This window comes from Lampetra fluviatilis, chromosome 6, assembly GCF_964198595.1.
Source record: "Lampetra fluviatilis chromosome 6, kcLamFluv1.1, whole genome shotgun sequence".
Classification (NCBI taxonomy): Eukaryota; Metazoa; Chordata; class Hyperoartia; order Petromyzontiformes; family Petromyzontidae; genus Lampetra; species Lampetra fluviatilis.
In genome coordinates this window covers 1,920,921-1,941,751 of record NC_136280.1, presented here as the reverse complement: position 1 = coordinate 1,941,751, position 20,831 = coordinate 1,920,921, and the positions used below count along the sequence as shown (strand labels likewise).

General features: G+C 56.3%; 1 protein-coding gene across 2 annotated transcripts in view; it reads left to right on the top strand.

The window, feature by feature from the left end:
- Positions 1 to 20,831, top strand: part of LOC144933019 (rabphilin-3A-like) — a 102,564-nt gene that overhangs the window by 60,059 nt on the left and 21,674 nt on the right. For both annotated transcript variants that reach the window (XM_078857450.1, XM_078857451.1), the window contains 3 exons: positions 205 to 321; positions 2,007 to 2,060; positions 20,167 to 20,433. In XM_078857450.1, the coding sequence (XP_078713576.1) occupies positions 205 to 321; positions 2,007 to 2,060; positions 20,167 to 20,433 (438 nt within the window). The remainder of the gene's footprint in view (positions 1 to 204; positions 322 to 2,006; positions 2,061 to 20,166; positions 20,434 to 20,831) is intronic.

Here is a 20,831-nt window from a genome sequence, read left to right as displayed (position 1 = left end):
CACACTGTGGCTAATATCAGAGCCAAGAATCAGAACCTGTCCTGGGCCTCCTTTACGTTGACTCAGGGGGAGACAAAGGCGGCCGGGCGTGGTGCTGGCCACCAACCCCCTTCGTGTGCCGTGCCGGCCTTCATAGGTGCTCGCTGACAGCACTTGCCCCGACAGTCTGTTAAGGCTACACGGGGGATCTTTGTCTTGTTGCAGCTCCTAGCCGCGCGGACCCCGGGCCGCCCCCCACGTCGCGACCCCAACAAGGGGGCCCTGGTGCCCAGGCGCCCCCCGCGAGGGAGTCCCCCTACCCCACAGCCTCGGGAGACTCCGGTAAGGAACATCCACACAGTGCGCACGTAATCAGCAGCGGTATCATCGTCATCACCATCATGACCATCATCACCATCGTCATCATCATGACCATCATCGTCACTATCATCGTCACTATCATCGTCCTCACCATCATGACCATCGTCACCATCATCACCATCATCGTCATCATCATGACCATCATCATCACAATCATCTTTTCCATCATCATCATCATCACATCATTTTTTAAACTACTCAAATATGACACCCGCGTGTGATCCCTTTTCCAATCCACTGCTAGATGAGCCCCGCCCCCACGCAGTGCGGGTGGTCGTGGAGATTATTTGACCATACTTCACCACCCTGGTGAATACGTGTGTGTGTATATGGTATATATACACAAAAGACAAAGACACCCCGTATAGCCTTAACAGACTGTAGGGGCAAATGCTGTTAGCGAGCATCTATAAAGGCCAGCACAACACACTAGGGGGTGGGTGGCCAACACCACGCCCGGCCGCCTTTGTCTCCCTAGTGGCGATGTTTACATATCGCACCAGGTACTCATTTGAGACTGAGTCGACCTAGGGGAGACCCAGAACCGGTTCAGATAATCGTCACTGGTGTTTGCCGTGAGCGGGAATCGAACCCAGGTCGCCGTGTTCGTAGCGCAGCGTGCTAACCGCTACACCACCGCTCCCCTACTGCTCCCCTGCACCTGCATGGAGACACGAGTGGCAGCTCACGAGCAGGAGGGAGATGGATGGATCGTGAGCAATGTCGACGACGTGGGGCGGCCTTCATCCAGCAGTTGACAGACAATTGCTGACGATGGTGGGATGATGGTGACGATGATACAGAGAGAGAGAGAGGAAGAGAGAGGAAGAGAGAGGAAGGGAGAGGAAGGGAGAGGAAGGGAGAGGGGATAATCACGCAGTGGCTTTACCCAACAATCCACCGGGTCCGTGACCCCGCGCGCCACGTGACCCCGCGTGACCACACGCGCGTCAATTAGGAGTGGACGGGTAATTGATGATGTGCCGAGGACAAAAATAATGAACGGATGGGAGAAGGAGACGGATATCCCCCTTGTCGAGCCAACGTGGGCCGAGTCGGTAGCGCTGTCAGCGAGCGCCTATTAAAGGGTGCGGTGATTGGTTTGATGGTTGACTGACTTCACGAGAGAGCAGAGACATGCACGGACACGCAGACGCACGAAGAGGCTGCATGTACAGGACAGGCAAAGACAAAGAGGGGAGCGGTGAGCGCGCTGCGCTACTAATCAGGGCTTCGGCCCGAGTTCGATTCCCGCTCACGGCCAACGCCAGTGACGATTATCTGAAGCGGTTCTGGTCCTCCCCTAGGTCGACTCAGCCACAAATGAGCACCTGGTGTGGTGTGTAAACTTCGCCACTGGAGAGACAAAGGCGGTCGGGCGTGGTGTTGACCACCCAACCCGCTCGTGTGCCGTGCCGGCCTTGATAGGTGCTCGCTTTGCAGCACTTGTCCCAGAAGATTATTGAGGCTATGCGGGGGATCTTTGCCTGTGTCTGCAGTGAACCACCCTCTCGTCCAATCACCCATCCCCCGCACCTCAACACAACCTTTCCACCTGCTGTGTGAATGCCTCATTGCCCCCCTCCCACACACCCCCCCCCCCCTATCCGCACCCCCACCCTTACCCCCCTCCACCCCACCCCTAGGTGTCGCACAGAGGCCCGGGCACGTGAGCGCGCGCTATTCGGAGGCCAGGCCAGGTGAGGAGTGAACAATTAATTAATCGCACCCATAATCGCGCGGTACGGTAATCGATTAATCGTACTCTCCGATTCGTATTCAGTCGCGTTGTGGGTCATGGATTCTTCGGAGGAGGGGAGGGGAGGGGGGTTGATTAAAACATCGAATCGTGCGCCGTGAGTCGTGATCAGTCCTCATCGCGTGTGCAAGTCGCGCGCAACTTTGTGTCGGCTACCGGAGATCACTTGCCCGCCTGATGACGCTCGCAGCAGTTGTCGGCACGTCGTGCTGTTGTTTCATTTAAGTCTTGAAACGTCTCACGCTTAGCGGCGGTGATCATCATCATGATGATGATTGAGGGAGGAGCTTTACCGGGGAGACAAAGGCGGCCGGGCAGGGAGGGCAGACGGGCGTAGCGTTGGCCACATCGCCCCCTTCAGAATGGGTGCGCCGTGCCGGCCTTCATTAGGTGCCCGCTTACGGGCACCTAATGCGCTCGCATCTCCCACACGCGCTCGCATCTCCCACACGCGCTCGCATCTCCCACACGCGGTGACATCTCCCACACGCGCTCGCATCTCCCACACTCGCTCGCATCTCCCACACGCGCTCGCATCTCCCACACGCGCTCGCATCTCCCACACGCGCTCGCATCTCCCACACGCGCTCGCATCTCCCACACGCGCTCGCATCTCCCACACGCGCTCGCATCTCCCACACGCGCTCGCATCTCCCACACGCGCTCGCATCTCCCACACGCGCTCGCATCTCCCACACGCGCTCGCATCTCCCACACGCGCTCGCATCTCCCACACGCGCTCGCATCTCCCACACGCGCTCGCATCTCCCACACGCGCTCGCATCTCCCACACGCGCTCGCATCTCCCACACGCGCTCGCATCTCCCACACGCGCTCGCATCTCCCACACGCGCTCGCATCTCCCACACGCGCTCGCATCTCCCACACGCGCTCGCATCTCCCACACGCGCTCGCATCTCCCACACGCGCTCGCATCTCCCACACGCGCTCGCATCTCCCACACGCGCTCGCATCTCCGTGTATAACGGGGTGGGGGGGGGGGAGTTTCGCCAATTACCGCGAAAGGAGGAATCTTACGAGCAAAAACAATCACCGACCCCGCATCCAAACATGGGAGCAAAATAAAGCCACGGTGCGGGGGTGGAGAGGCGGGGGAGTCAAACGCCCCCCCCTGCACCCCCAGTTACATAACAGCTGATCCCCCGCGCATGCGCACAACGTGTGTTACTCCAACCCTCCCCCTCCTCCTCCGCGCACCAGCCGCCCCACGTCTCTCCTAGAAACCTCAATAAAGAATTTCCCCATCACCACTCGAACCCCTACAGCCCGGCCACTTAAAACAACAAAACTCAACGCAGACGTAAAAAACACGGCGGCTCTAAGGGGGAGGGGGGTGTAAATGTTTGTTTTAAAATATACAAATTATAAAAAAAAAAATTGGAAGAGGAATCTGATGAGCTATAAAGCTCTTTTTTCACAGATTTGCAGCAGGGGGCACGGGTCAGAACGTAAGAACAACAAACGATACAAAAAAGCGATAGGAGCGCAACGTATAGGAAAGTAAACAAATCACTTAAAAATATACCAATTAAACGAAATTATGTATATTTTAAAACTCTTACTAGGTAAATACCAATGAGCTATTAGCTTATTTTTATGCAGCGATCTGGCCACAAATGATAGCCAAACGAAGTGGCTCATCGCGTGGGAATGTATAGCAGCAAATTAGGACTGGCGACGTTTCGGGCAATGACCATTCTTCACAGCACATGCGAATATCTCCTTCAACAAAGCAACGAAGCGAATCGACACGCGTGTGAAGAAGCCTCGGTAATTATTATTCTTTAAAAAATATTGTAAAGTTACGGTTAAGCGTGCGATGTGTTACCGCTCCCCCGTGACGACACGATACGACTCGAACGCCATCACGATAGTCATTCAATCGCACGCCTGTCGCATGCAATGGGGTCACGTGTCCCCTGCAGCCACTAAAGGCCGCTACGCCAACCCAACCACCTTGTTAACAACACCGGTTTCCCCTCGGGCGGACGTGGGCCAACCTTGTGAAGTGTGTGTGTGGTGTGTACTGTGTGTGCTGCTGGGTAGGGAGCTGTCTCATGCGGTGCACTGTGGGGTGGGTAACTGTACAGTCCACGCTAAACGATTTTGCTTTATTAAGCCCCCTTTTTGGAATGCATCTCCTACTTCCGCATAAAGCGAGGGAAACCCCGCAGTTAAATATCGAGTTGCCTGGCCGAGATGGGAATCATAATCCGATCTCCAGCGTTTAACCCCAACGTGTATGGAGTCACTATTTGCTGAGCGGGCTGTCCTTTATCCACACACCGAGAATCATCATCATCACCGCCATCATCATCGCCATCATCAGCAGCAGCCATGGTCAATCCACTGCTGGATGAAGGCCTCCCCGAACGGTCGCTTTCTCTCTCGCACGATCCCGCGATGTTAACGATCCACCGTTGTACCTGCTAAGGTTCTAAAGTTAATCACATCCCTTTCGGCTGTCACCAAAAATATATATTTCGTATCTCGAAAACAGTAGTTACTTAGTTCCGTCCATATATCATAAATTGATAAGTCACAATTCACAAATAAACACATTCCTGCGGAGGGAGCTGGTAGGAACGTTGGGTTGCTCGGTCAACGGACAGGGTCAACGGCGGCGTGGTGTATTCCGACTGTGAGGGCGGGCACAAGCTGGCGTGAGTAAGTTAAACGTTGAGTTGTATAAGGGCACCACGGTGTGACCAGCCCATCCCCACCCCCGACCCCTCCCATTTTTGGATGCACGACGGACGGACGGACACAATAATCCCCTGTGGGCTGGTGGAACCAGGTGCTTCCTACCAGTATTAATCGATGCCTCGAATGTTCTGGCTGGCTGCTGATTGGGCTCATCTCCAGCCCAACAATACTCGATTGTTAGCGGCTGTGCGCGAGCCCTCGCCATCGAAACTAGCTGGGCAACTGGCTACACGGGATTGTAGAACATCTTTCGCGCACCGTACGGAGCCAACCGTGCTAATTTGAAACGGCAGAGGCAATTCGTTTAGATAATTATAGATAATGACACACGAAAAGGTGGGAATAACGGAGAGAGAAATTACCACGGTTACTTCGAAATCGCTCTAACTTTTTAATTTTTCCTCCTTATTTATGCAAGTCTGTCGCTAGAATATTATGTTAATTATAGAGGCATATACAACTCTTTCGTCCATTAGCTGATTAGCGGATTACTTTTAGCTCTCCGAGAACATGGGGGATTTGTGAGATGAGCTTGAAAATGACAGCCGTTTTTATATTTTCCGTTGCAGAGAAACGCGTTTTTCTACTCATACAGATACACACATATACTGTGTAAAAAAATACGGACACTGTACCTCCTGCACTCGTGTACACTGCGGCGTGTCCCCCTTTTCTGGAAAGAATCACAATGGGATGCATCCTGATTGCTTCTCACCTGGTTAAATTAAAGGAACAATCGATCAGGCAATTAGGAGAAATTTGACAGACGGCGCTAATCAGCCCTGACGACGCGCCGGCACTAATTGCGTCTAAACCCGACTCATCCCGGTCACGCGCCCCCCCCCCCCCCACGGTCAACGGAGGCGAGGGGGGGGCAGGGGGGGCGGGGGGGGCAGGGGGGGCGGGGGGGGGGCAGGGGGGGGGCAACTCGAAGGGAGCAGATGGTGAGTCATGGGAGGCTCTGGTGGGCGGGAGGAACAGGGGAAGCGTCTCGATCTGCTCGCGAGGAGGTAGTCGGATCGGGGGATGTTACTGTGCGTGAGGGGGTGAGGAGGGAGCAGACAAGGAGGGAGGAGGGAATGAGAGGGAGCCATGGCAGAGGGTTGGGGGTGGGGAGGGGTTTGGGGGGGAGTATAGACAGCCGAGGAGGGCGGGAGTGACAGGTGGGGCCCGCGGGATTTGCTGTGCAGTGCTGGAGCTGTCCCTGGTGCTGAACACGGGGCGGCTCCTGCTGCTGCTGCTTCCACGGTCGCCGATGCGAGCTTTGAAGGCAGCCGCCACGCACGCAACCAGGCAGACAATGCCCGTGCAGGACCCTGCTGACGAAGGGACTCGAGACTCGGGCTTGGCTGTCTGGATTAATGACCGTAATTAATTTGTGTTGTTAATGCAAAGCCCGCGATGCTATCGCTTTAAAAAAGAGCCCAGAGCTGGCTGCTTTCACGTCAGAGACGGCCGCGTGGTGAATTCCTAAGCGATAGCGCTGTGGACTGCCTGCCCCCCCCCACCACCCCTCTCACTGCCCCCCCCCCCGCGTGGTTCAGGACCCCCCCCCCCCCACACTCCCATACCAGGCGCCGCCTCGGACCTGCGTTAATGAGACCATTAAGGCCACGCTAGCGCGGTGTTTTGGGTTTTTTATTTAACGAGATTCGGAATCACTCCTCGGCTCGCTCGGAGCCCGCGCCGCTGGGCGCGCGGGAGGAAGCGAGAGAGAGGGGGAGGCGCGCGCCTCATGATGGGTGACTCCTCGCGCTCGAGGCCAGCTCCCCTGATTCCCTCTCTCCCCTCACCTCTCGTTTTATTTTTTTACCATCAGAGGAAACAATAAGATGCTCGGTGTAGTCGTCACTTTGCTTCGTTGATCATTTCGTTGTTTTTAATGCTTTGCTTTATGTAACCGCCCCCCACCCATTTTTCAATGAAAGATTTCACAATAGATTTCACGCTCTGCTTTCCTACCCCTTCCATCCCTCTCTCTCTACCTCCTCTCTCTACCCCCCCTTCCCTCTCTCCCTCCTCTCCCCTGTCTCTGCTTCCACCTCCGCAATCCACGCACGCGCTCTGCTCTCCGTTCCCCTCCCTTCTTTCCCCCACCTCCACATGTGTCTATCCACTTCGCCATTTGGCCCTCCCCACGCGGATAGCTCCCTTGTTCTCTCCCTCCTTCCCTCCCCCATTCTCTCCCTCATTCCCTTTCTCATTCCCTCCCTTTCACCCTCCCCTCTCATTTCCTCTCTCTACTTCCTTCTCTCTCTCTCCCTCTCTCTCCACCCCCCCTGCCCCCACGCACGCCATCACCTACACGTGTTTAAACGTTACATTCCTTTGTACAATCACCGCAAAAACAACGACCTCCCCGTTCACTCCTTGCGGGTTCGTGGTGGGGGAAGGAGGGGGGTGGAGGAGGGTTACACGACCTTACCTCACCACGCAGGTCTGCTGTGCGGAGTTGGGTGAGGTTCTCTCATCCATCCATCACGCAATCCACTAACAATCCAGGCTCTCAACCCTATTTAGCTGCCAGCCTCTTGACTGCAGCGGGCGCTCCCCCAAGCGCGTGAGTCACAGGCGTCTAGAAATATCCCCCGGTTCACTCCCGGGGGTGTGGGCAACACTCCCCCCCCCCCCCCCTCAGGGATTTGGGATTAAACTCCGGATGCGAAAGATTGTGACGCCACAAGGAGCGTAGGGGAGGTGGGGGAGGTGGGGGGGGATTAGGGGGAGGGAGGTGGGGTAAGGGGGGGGGATATGTGGGGTTATGGACGAATGTGAGTGACATTTATTCGTTCATTTACGCCGACAACATTGATGCCATGACAACAACAAAACACACACAGACACACACAGACACACACACAGACACACACACACAGACACACACAGACCCACACACACAAACGGAATGGCAGTCAAAGGAGAAAAGACACGCCCCGAGAGAACGATCACTTTGGCGACGGCTTGGGAGAGGGGGTGGGGGCGGATTCCTTCATCCAGCAGTGGATCGGTCATGGCTGCTGATGATAACGACGACGACGACGAGGAAGGAGGGCGGGGGGGGCACGGTGTCTGCGCATTCGTTTATTATTTTCCCGCCGCGATGAATCGTGCGAGCCAAGCGGTGGTTAGAGGCGAAACCCGGGGAGGAGAAAGCCACTGACAGTCGCGGGTCCTATTTGCTGTACTGCCGTACACAGGGCAACGCTTGCCCCCACCTCTCCATTCTCTGCAGACGCGTGCGGAGCAAGTCGTACACGACGACGACGACAAACAACAACAACAAACAACAAACAACAACTATCGGCTAACCGAAGCGCGATTTTATTCCTCAACGCGAGTGGCATCGTCACTCTGCGAAGTCGACTCAGACCGAAATGAGAACCCCCGGCGCTGCGTGTAAACATTCAGCACTGGGGGAGATAAAAGCGGCCGGGGTGGGGGGGGGGGGGTGCTGGTCACGTCCCCCCCCGGGCCCCCCCTCGCCCCCCACCCCTATTCGCGCGGCGCCGCGCCAACCTTCATAGGCGCCCGCGAACGACGCTTCTGGCCCCAAACAGCCTCTAAATCCTCTCCATCTCTGCGTGGCCCGCTAACCCCCACGGCGCCTCTCCCCCACCGAGGTATTTCACGCGAGCATCGGCATCTGCGTGCCCGCAGCTCCTCGCCCATTAACATCGCGGCGCCTGATTCCTCGTCTCACCGGGAGGGGGGTGGGCAGGGGGGGGGGCATAAGGGTGGGGGCAGGAGAGGGGGGCAGGAGGGAGAGGAGGAGGGGGCAGCGATTCACATGGAGCGTAAAGTGAAAACTCTCCCTCCTTCCTCTCGTTTCCTCTCTCCGTCTGTCTGCAGAGAGCTCGCTCACTCGCCCTTTCGCCCCCCCCCATCCCACCTCTCTCCCCTCCCTGATCTCTGTCTGTCTCCCCGCTCGCTCCTCTCACGATTCTTCCCACCCCCCATCCCTCCCCCTTCTCTCGCTCACTCATCACGCATTCCTCTCCCATACTCGCTCGCTCTCTCTCTCTCCCTCTTCCTCTCCCTCCCTCCCTCGCTCTCTCTCATCCACGCTCCCGCTTCTCTGTAGCTCTCGGAGGTGACCCCACGGTTCAGGGGTCAGAGCACTCAGCGCGCTTTGCGTTCAACTCCCGGGTAGCCCTCTCCACCCTCGCCCCCCCCCTCTCCGTTATTAAAGCGAATCCTCGAGTGCTGCCAATTAAATACTCTCAGCTCTCCACGGCAGCCGCCTCCTGATTTCTCTCACTCACTCACCTCATCTCTCCTTCACCCCTTTTCTCCCGCGCAGGGTTTTCACATCATCACACTCATCACCACTACCACCATCACCATCATCATCTACTCACCCACCAACACCCATCACAACCACCTTTCTGCGCACCTCTGATTAACACGGTTGGCTACGTGCGGTACGAAATAAGTCCACCATGCATACACCATCTTTATAGCACTCATCACAAATCAGCATCGCAGCAAGCCAGCATTACAGCGCCCATCGCAATGTTGAACTTCTTTCGCGCCGTACACGTGGCACACATCGTCACCACCACCACCACGACCAAAACTACTCTTGCAGCACTCACAACAACCACTCCCACACCAACTCACACCAGCGCCGCCACTCTGATAGCCCCCCCCCCACACACACTCCGCGCGCGCGCCACGCGCGTGCACGCGTCACGTGCGCATTAAGCGCCGTGTCACGCGCCGAGATTAGGGGGGGGGAGGGTGGAGGAGGGAGAAGGGGGGAGGGAGCAGGAGGGGGGGGCGACTCCCTGATGGCACACGTGGCACACATACCAATTACCCTATCCTCCTCACGGACCAGCTTGGCTTCTTTTATTCTGCAAAAATCTCCCTTATCTCTCCCTTATCTCTCCCTTATCTCTCCCTCGTCTATCGTGCCCCCCCCCCCCCCACCAACACTCCCCACCCTCACCGCTTTCTGTCTCGCGTCGTGCATTCCTCTCTTTCCTCTCTCTCTCGCTCGTGTCGCTCTCCCTTCGTCTCCCCTCTCCCCGTCACTCTCTCCTCTCTCTCTCTCAGCTCCACGTCTCCCTCTCCCCTGGCCCTTTCTCTCCTCGCTCAGGCTTCGCCCCGTATCGCTTTGTTATTTGGCTGTGTATCATTTAAGCCCGAATTGGATCATAGCCGCATGAGCCCGTTTCGGATCACCGCCTGTGTGTGTTTGGCTGTATGTGTTTGGCTGTATGTGTTTGGCTGTATGGCTGTGTGTGCGTGTGTTTGGCCGTGTGTGTGTGGTTGTATGTGTGTGTGTGGTTGTATGTGTGTGTTTGGCTGTCTGTGTGTGGCTGTGTGTTTGGCTGTGTGTTTGGCTGTGTGTGGGTGTGTGGCTGTGTATGTGTGTTTGGCTGTGTCTGTGTTTGGCTGTGTGTGTGTGTTTGGCTGCGTGTGTGTGTGTTTGGCTGCGTGAATGGGGTGCGGTAGTGTAGCGGTTAGCGCGGTGCGCTACGAACCTAGCGACGCGAGGTCGATTCCCGCTCACGTCCAACACCAGTGGCGATTTTCTGAACCGGTCCTAGGCCTCCCCTACACCGATTCAGCCTCAAATGAGTACCTGGTGCGGTGTGTAAACAGCATTTGCCCCAACAGTCTGTTAAAGGCTACACAGGGGATCTTATGTTATGTGGTGGTGTGTGTATGATTGTGTCTTGGTATGTGTGGTCGTGTGTGCGCGTGTGATGGTATGTGTGCGTGGTTGCGACTGTGTGATTGTGTGTTGGTTTGTGTGTAGTGTACACTGTGTGTATGTACACACACTGAGTGCAGGGGAGCGGTAGGGTAGTGGTTAGCGCGGTGCGCTACGAAACCGGCGAACCGAGTTCGATTCCCGCTCACGGCCAACACCAGTGATCGCTAATCTGAACCGGTCCTGGGCCTCCCCTAGGTCGACTCAGCCACAAATGTGTACCCAGTGCGATGTAAAAACATTGGAGACAAAGGCGGCCCGGCGAGTCGCTGGCCACCGTTTTAGCCTTCATAGGTGCTCGCTAACAGCACTTGCCCCAACAGTCTGTTAAAAGGCTATACGGGAGATCTTTGTCTTTGTCTGTGTGTATGAGGGGGAGCGGTGACGCAGTGGTTAGCGCAATGCATTACGAACCCGCGACCCGAGTTCGATTTCTCGCTCACGGCCAACATCAGTGACGAATATCTCAACCAGGTCCTGGGCATCCCCTAGGTCGACTCGGCCTCAAATGAGTACCTGGTGCGGTGTGTAAACATCGCCACCGGGGAGACAAAGGCGGTCGAGCTTGGCACTGACACACCCACCCCGCTAAGTTTGAAACCGCACTTGCCCCACAGTCCGTCACAGGTTACACGGGGGATCTTTGTCTTTGTCCACCCCTCATGCACGGCCAACATCAATAGCAATTTGCATCTGAATCTTCCCGGGACTTCATCTGGATCGACTGGGCCTTTAAATGATGAGGCCGAGCGTGGGCCGTAAAACCAAAGTCTGACGCGCCGTGCGTGCGTGGACCCGGCCATAGCATCGCCCCCCGCCTCGTGCGTCACCCCGGCCTGCTCCTGGGGCAATTCCCTCACCCACCACCCCTCCCTCTGCGGTCAACACTCAAGAAGACTACCCGGGGGACCTTTGCCTTTGTGCGCGCGCCCGCGTCTCTGTGTGTGTGTGTGTGTAGGGCGGTAGTGGAGCGGTTAGCGCCACGCTGCCCTACGAACCCGGCGACCCGAGTTCGATTCCCGCTCACGATTATCTGAACCGGTCGTGGGGGTCCTCCCCTAGGTCGACTCAGCGTCAAATGAGTACCTGGTACTATGAACATCGCCACCAGGGAGACAAAGGCGACCGGGCGTGGTGCTGTCCGTAGGTGTTACTCGCTCACAGCGCTTGCCCCCAAAACGTCTGTGCTTACAGGCCACACGGTGTTTATCGAGTGAATGTGAAACTGTAACAGATGGAATTATTCATTCCGATGGGCCTCTGCACTCTCTCGAATGCGACTAGGCCATGACATCGTCATCAGCATCATCAGCGTCATCAGCATCATCAGCATCATCGTCATCAGCGTCATCATCAGCATCATCATCAGCATCATCATCAGCATCATCATCATCAGCATCATCATCAGCATCATCATCAGCATCATAATCCTCCTGCTGGATGCTTGCACATCGTCAACTCGCGCCGTCACTCTTGAATCCGACGAGAGCCCAAAACTGATCATCCCCTACGATCAAACGAGCCTTAGGGCGCCCCACCCCCCACTCAGCTCGGCCATAGAAACGTGGACATTCCACGTTCGTATGCCGGAGCCAGGTGTCAGTCTATCCTTTGCTGGATGACCATCATCATCGCGTCGTCCGTTACCCGAACCACCGTCCCCCCTCCCCACTCTCCTCTCCGATGTGCGTCTTAGCGCCACTTATAACTCAGAGTTATCAATATTATCGGTATTTTAAATAGTCTAGCAGCCTGAAACCCCCTTTCATCTGTTGCCTACACGTGATTTATCAAATAAACATCACAGCGAAGCAGCTATGCTCCAGCCTCACACATCATCAATAACGCAACATACACGGCAATCGTGTTTGTATGTAGGGGCGGGGGAGGTCAGGGGAGGGGGGTGCTGATAAGAAAGTCCGTGGGCCCATATTAGCACGGTTGGCTACGTACGGTGCGAAAGAAGTTCAACATACATACACACATACAGGGTGATATATACTGGTGTAAGCCCTTCCACCCGCCCGCAGGGTACTTAGTGTGATATAAGCAACTGGGGGAGACAAAGGCGGCCGGACAGCTGCTGTTGGTCACATCACTGCATCACGCGCCCTGCCGGCATTTGTAGCATTTGCACCAACAATCACTTAAGGCGATACGGGGGGCGGGGGCGTGCCGTGGTTTAACGCGTTGCGTTACGAACCTGGCGACCCGAGTTCGAATCCAGCTCACCGCAAAGGTGTTCATGGTCATCATAACCAGCGTCATCTGATGCGCGTGATTATGAATCATTGCCGTCACCAACAATCACGTCTCATATAATCATCATCAACATCATGGTGATTTTGGCGATGGTGGTAATGATGTTGGTGATGGTGGTGAAGTTGGTGTTGTAATTGATGCTGCTGTATTCATCTTAACCATCAATATCATAATCTCACTCGTGATGGCCATCATCATCATCAGCCAAAATAATATAATATCCACCGCCTCAAACACTGCTCCCCCCCACCCCTTCCCACGCTGCGTGTCGAGAAATTTGGAACATTTATCAGGGTGAACAACACAGACATTGTTTGTGCAAGGTGGTAATTACTGTCACATGGACCCGCTTGGGCGTGGGTGGTGGGAGGTGATGGTGGTGGATTGATAGCGGGTGGTACAGGGTGGTGCAGGGTGGTGATGGTAATGATGTTGGTGGGAGTGGTGGTGATTACTGCCGCCACTTTGGCTTAGCACAGGAATTACCCAAGTTCAAATCTCGATCAGGGGCCCACTCAGCAAATCATCCCTCCTGGGTACACACAATTCGTAACCTTTAGCGGTGAGCAATTGACAACAGTCGTTACACTGATAGACCGCTATTTGCCATAGTTATGTGGAATTTCCACTACTGACTCAGGGCCTCGAATATACACCAGCAATTGAGGGGGGGGGGGGGCGGTGCGGGGGGGACTCGTGGGGGGCGGGGCATGGGGGGGGGGTCACTTCTTAGGGTCACGTGTTACGACCACCGTTCTCATTAGCGTGCAGTCAATTAGTAAAATCAATTGTGAATTCATGAAAATTGCCTAATTGATTTTTCCCTCCGTTTCTTCCTTACCAAAAAAAAAAACCCAACACGTAGATTAATGAATGTTGGGAACTCGGCCAGTCTTTCCACGTTGTTTCACCAAATGAACAATTGCCCGCGGTTTTTGTTGTTGTTCTTTTTCTTATTGCTGGTGTATTGGCTCATGCACACACACACACACCTCCCGTGGCGGCAGCGCGTTCCGCCGGTGAGTGGCGTTCCGCGCTGTCGCCTGGCACGGGTCACCGTCGCGGTTTCCTCACATGCCACTGCTGGATGAGCGCCGGGCCACGCCGCGCGCGGGGGCCGGAGGGACGTCGGTTAATTTGAAATGACCATACTTCACCGCGCCGGTCAGCGGGGATGAGTGAAGGCGGGGCGGGAGGGAGCTATTTGGGACACACGTGGGAACATAGAAGGCGAAGTGCAACGGTGGATTTTGCTGCACTGCTCTGCCCATAACGCGCCCGGGCAGCAGCTACAGCAGTAATAGCAGCTGCAGCAGCAGAAGCTATAACAGCACCTGCTGCAGTAGCAGTAGCAGCAGCTACATCAGTCAAAGCAGCTTCAGCAGCTACAGCAGGAGCTGCAGCAGCTACAGCAGCAGAAGCTATATAACAGCACCTGCTACAACAGCAGCTACAGCAGTAATAGCAGCTGCAGCAGCTACAGCAGCAGAAGCTATATCAGCACCTGCTGCAATTGCAGCTGCAGCAGCAGCTACAGCAGTAATAGCAGCTGCAGTAACTACAGCAGGAGCTGCAGCAACTACAGCAGCAGAAGCTATAACAGCACCTGCTGCAATTTGCAGCAGCAGCAGCTACAGCAGTAATAGCAGCTGCAGCAACTACAGCAGCAGAAACTATAACAGCACCTGCTGCAACAGCTACAGCAGCAACAACAGCAGCAGCTACAGCAGCAGCATTAGCAGCTATAACAGCAGCAGCTACAGCAGCCTAGAGCTGCCGGTGTGATGAATGGGAGTCGCTCATCATCCCAGCACGACCCCCTCCTCCCCCTCTCCCACCCCGCGGAGTTTCTGGGCTTCGAGGAGGTGCGGACGCACTCGGAGCGAGTTGGTCGCAGGTCGGTGCCGACGACCCGAGCGGCGTGGCAGGGTTCATGCAACCCGCATCACCCCCCATCACCCCCCATCACCCCGTCGCCTCGCCTACGGCCCCGACATCACTCACCCCCATCACCCCCCACCCATCATCACCCCCCATCAATCACCCCATCACCCCCCACCCACCACTCCCCATCACCCCCCATCACCCCCCCACCCATCACCCCCCCATCACCCCCCCACCCATCACCCCCCATCACCCCCCATCACCCCCCCACCCATCACCCCGCACACCGCGTCTGGCGAGCGCATTATTTATTTGTTTCTCAGTGTCTCAGCTGCGCGTTTTGAACGCAGAGTACTCCTACTACTAATAACTACTACACGATGATACAGCGACAGCTTCAACAGCTGCCTCAGTGAGTTTCGTCTGGGAGGGTGACAGAGTTCGAGGGGAGGGTGGGCAGGGCCAAGTGACAGTGGTAGAAACTGAAACTGTCTTTGTTGAAGGTCGATTCGGCCTTAAATGAGTACCTGGTGCGGTGTGTAAACTTGCTAAGAGCACTTGCCCCAACAATCTGTTGAAGACGATAAGAGGTACCTTTGTCTGTGTGCGTGTGTTGTTTATGTACGCGTGTGTCTCCCCGACGGCGGTGGTGGGTGGGGGGGTTATTTATTTGTTTAGTTGTTCATTAGCGCGAGGAAGGAACGTGTGTGGACATGTCCAGAGAAAAACAATCAACTCCACCCCCCCTCTCTCCCTCCGCACGCTCTCTCTCTTTCCGCTCTCTCATCTCTCTGCCTTCGGCCCTCTCTCTCTACTCTCCCTCTCGTCTAGTCGCCCTCCCTACCAACTTTCCGCTCTCCCTCCTCCTCCTCTCTCCCTCCTCTCTTCGCTTTCCATATCTCCAACTTTTCTCGATCTCGATGTCTCTCTCCGCTCTCCACGTTCGCGCTCGTCAGTCTAATCGGCGCTCACCATAACCGCGGATGACACCACGCACGGCACGTGACGTGAGGACCCTCACAGCCAGAGCCGTTGCTAGGGCACGGCGAATCGGGACGACCGCCCCGGGCCCCGCGCTTTGGGGAAGGGGGGTGATGATGGCAGATACAGTGTGATTTGCCCTGGGTCCCCCCACGTCGCCCCCCCCCTCCCCATGGACGGCCCTGCTCACACAGTAAAATAGACAAAGATCGCCCCGAATAGCCTGAACAAACTGTTTGTGCCAAACTCTGTTAGCGACTTGCAACCCGACGGAGGCCAAAACCTGGCATGGCGCGCGAGGATGGTGAGTGGCCAACACCACTCCCACGGCCGCCTTTGTCTCCCCAGTTGGCGACGTGTACCACATCGCACCAGTTTCTCATTTAAGGCCGAGTCGACCTAGGGCGTGGCACTCCCTCGCGCACGCGCTCTCGGTCGCTCGCTCGCACGGCCGCTCGCTCGCACGCGCACAGAGACGCGCAGAGACGCTCACGCTGCCTCCGACCTCTCCCACTCTCTCTCTCTCTCTCGCGCTTTCTCTCGCGAGCGCTTGAGCGCAAACGCGCCGCCTTTGTCTCCCCCGTTCGCCGATTGTTTGAACGCCGCGTCTGCTGCTGCAGACGCGGGCCCGACACCGGTTCGGACGTCACTCTTCACGTTCGGTGGCCGGTGTCCAACTCGCGGCCATCGATGTGGGGTTCAAAGCGCAGTGCGCCAACCACTGCGCCACCGCTCCATTCCCTATCTCTCACGCGCAACAACAACAACAACCGCCGTTCGCCACTCAGTGGCGGTGAGGTCACCACGGCGCTCGTGCCAGGCTAGGTGCACTTTGAGGCCACGTGAAGTATCGAAGGCCCGCTCGGGACAGATCCATGTGCCTTGGGTTGCCTGACCGAGATGAATGGCGCACTCTCAGTCTCTCTCTCACCACTCACGCTCTCAACAAACAAGGAACCACTCTCACACTCTCTCAATGTCCTCTCATTGGCGTCCGAGTTCACACCGTCAGACACGCGCGCAGTCGAATTGTCTCGCACGATCGCTCCCAGTCGCTCACACACACACACGAAACTATGACAAAGATCCCCCGTGTAGCCTTAACAGACTGTTGGGGCAAGTGCTGTTAGCGAGTACCATTGAAGGCCGGCACGGCACACGAGGGAGTGGGTGGCCAGCACTACGCCCGGCCGCCTTTGCCTCCCCAGTGGCGATGTTTTAACACACCGCACCAGGTACTCATTTGAGGCTTAGACGACCCAGGGGAGGCCCAGGACCGATTCAGGTAATCGTCACTGGGTGTTGGCTGCGAGCGGGAATTGAACTCGCGGTCGCCGAGTTCGTAGCGCAGCGCGCAAATCGCTTCCCACACACACAGACACAGTCTGAGACACACACACACACAGTCTGAGACACACACACACACAGTCTGAGACACACACACACACAGTCTGAGACACACACACACACACACAGTCTGAGACACACACACAGTCTAAGACACACACACACAGTCTGAGACACACACACAGTCTGAGACACACACACACACAGTCTGAGACACACACACACACACAGTCTGAGACACACACACACACACAGTCTGAGACACACACACACAGACACAGTCTGAGACACACACACACAGTCTGAGACACACACACACACAGTCTGAGACACACACACACACAGTCTGAGACACACACACAGTCTGAGACACACACAGACACAGTTTGAGACACACACATACATAGTCTGAGACACACACAGACACAGTCTGAGACACACACAGACACAGTCTGAGACACACACACACAGTCTGAGACACACACACACACAGTCTGAGACACACACACACACAGTCTGAGACACACACACACAGACACAGTCTGAGATACACACACACAGACACATTCTGAGACACACACACACACACAGACACAGTCTGAGACACACAACAACAACAACCGCCATTCGCCACTAAGTGGCGGTGACGTCACCACGACGCTTGTGCCAGGCCATGTGCACCTTGAGGCCACGTGAAGTGTCGAACGCCCGCTGGCAGGAGGTCACGGGGCAGACCCAGGTGCCACGGGTCGACTGACCGAGATGACCGAGATGACTGGCTGATGCACCACCTGTGCCCCCTACTGTACCAACTTGCTGTGCTTTAGCCACCCGGCGCTCCGCTCGTTGTTGTGAGCGTCGCTCCTCCGCCCTCCGTTGTTGTTGGAGGGCGACTGCCTCCAACTGCCCAGTAGCGTCCTGCCCGGGGCAGTTGAGACACACACACAGTCTGAGACACACACCACACAGACACAGTCTGACACACACACACAGTCTGAGACTCACACACACAGACACAGTCTGTGTCTCACACACACAGTCTGAGACTCACACACAGAGTCTGAGACTCACACAGACACAGACTGACACACACACACACAGACACAGTCTGACGCACACACACAGTCTGAGACTCACACACACAGACACAGTCTGTGTCTCACACACACAGTCTGAGACTCACACAGACACAGACTGACACACACACACACACAGACACAGTCTGACGCACACACACAGTCTGAGACACACACTACACAGACACAGTCTGACGCACACACACAGACACACAGACAACAAAGACAAAGACAAAAGCGCAATCTCTTTTACTCCGTCTCTCGCTCTCACGTGCGAATGGCTAAAAAAAAAATCGCTAAATAAATAAACACACACACACACTCTCTCTCGCTCGTTCTCTCTCTCTTGCGAGCGAGAGAGAGAGAGGGCGAGAGAGTGAGAGAGCGACGCGAGAGAGAGAGAGCGAGAGAGAGGGAGGGAGGGAGGCAGCGAGAGAGAGAGAGAGCGAGCGAGGCGAGAGAGAGATGAATACGAGGCGATAGCGGAGACAAAGGGGGTGGGTGGGGGGAGCGCTCGAGCCGGGGTTTCGTTTCTCTTCGCGGGGACACTACAGCACAGCGGAGCGGTCCGGGGGGTCACGGCTCATCTCGACTCCGCGGCTCATCCCGACTCATCGGCTCGTCCATCAACAGGCGCGGGGACAGGAGCTCGCAAACTCAGCCGAGAGACCGGGGAACGATCATCATCAGCAGCAGCAGCATTATCATCATCAGCAGCAGCATTATCATCATCATCATCAGCAGCAGCAACATTATCATTAGCTACACGCGGTATCGTCGTCCATGACAACCACAGCGTTATCTCATGTTTACGTCAATAGCGGAGAAGTCAATCAGCAACATCATCATCAGCAGCAGTATCATTATTATCAGCATCAGCAGCATCATCATCATCAGTATTATCAGCATCGTCATAATCGGTGGCCAGAGCAACACCCTTCAAACAAATCCGTCATTCGCAGCGGCAAAAATCAGCATCCTTGACATCATCATCATCATCACCGTTCGTCGTCATCAGCATCACGAGCATCATAAGCATACGCCGTATCACAGGAGCATTATCAAATATGTTTGTCATTGGCGGTGGTATGAATGAGCAGCGTCATCGGAATTGAAATCATTTTCATCATCAGAAGCAGCATAAGCAGCATCAGCTGCCGATATCCCAGCAACAGCTGCATTGTCATATACTCCCTATGAGCAGCAACATCACTCAACATCATCGACAGCATCATCATCATCATCATCACCGTTCATCATCATCAGCAGCAGCAAATTCATCATCATCATCAGCTGCATCATCATCATCCTATCCCGTTAGAGGAGCAGAATCGTCGTCGTCATCATCATCATCATTATTAACAGCGGTATCATAAATTATTACCACATTTTTTCAGCATCGCTAATTATAATCATCATCCTCTCTGCCAGGAGCAGCATCAATCATCGTCACCAGCGTCGGTATCAATCAGTGTCGGCACCAGCTGTTGCTGCAGCTGCTGCTACTTCTGATACCTAACGCTGCTGCGACTTTAACTGCAGCAGCTCTTACGACTGCTGCTGCTCCTGTCATTGCTGTTACTGCTGCTACTTCTACAGCCGCAACAGGAGAGAACCGAGTCTGCCTGCTTGCACTGCCACCATCACCAAGTACCACCACCGTGGCGACCACGCATCCACCATCAGCTGAACTGCCACCACCATCACCACCACCACCATCACCACCACCACCATCACCACCACCACCATCCACCCATCCACGCGCCCTACACCATCACCACCCACCCACCCTCCACCCGGCACTATCACCAGCAGCACCACCGCCACCATCACCACCACCGCCACCATCACCACCACCACCACCACCCACCCTCCACCCGACACGATAACCAGCACCGCCGCCGCCGCCACCACTGCCGGCGCCGGAGCCCCAAGGATGGAGCTCCGCATCTGGGACCACATGGCCATCGACGTCTGCCCGGAGCCCATCCGCCCCATCAAGCAGATCTCTGACTACTTCCCCCGCGTGCCCTGCTCCTTCCCCGCAGCCATGAACCGCTCGGGGGCTCCGGGGGCAGTCGCGGCGGGGGGAGCCGCGGGGGGAGCCGCGGACGGAGGAGACGCGGCGGCGGCGGCGGCGGCGGCGGCGATGCGGGAACGAGAGCGACTCCAGCAGATTCAGGCGGAGAGAGCGGAGCGCGAGAGGGGGGAGCGAGAGAGGGCGGCCGTGGCGGTGGTGGTGGCGGTGGCCGCGCCCGTCGAGACGGAGCGAGACGTGGATCGAGACGATGACAGCGGCGACTCGGATGACAGCAGTGAGTGCGCGCACTGCGCTTGGCACATGCACACACGGACACGCGCACACGGACACGCGCACACGGACACGCGCACACGGACACGCGCACACGGACACGCGCACACGGACACGCGCACACGGACACGCGCACACGGACACGCGCACACGGACACGCGCACACGGACACGCGCACACGGACACGCGCACACGGACACGCGCACACGGACACGCGCACACGGACACGCGCACACGGACACGCGCACACGGACACGCGCACACATCTCCCATATAGCTTCTGACGGAACGTCGGGGAAAGAGCCGTTCGCGAGCAGCGACTGCAAAAAGGCGGCACGGCACACGAGGGCGTGGGTGGCCAGCACCACGCGCGGCCGCCTTTGTCTCCCTTCGTGGCGATGG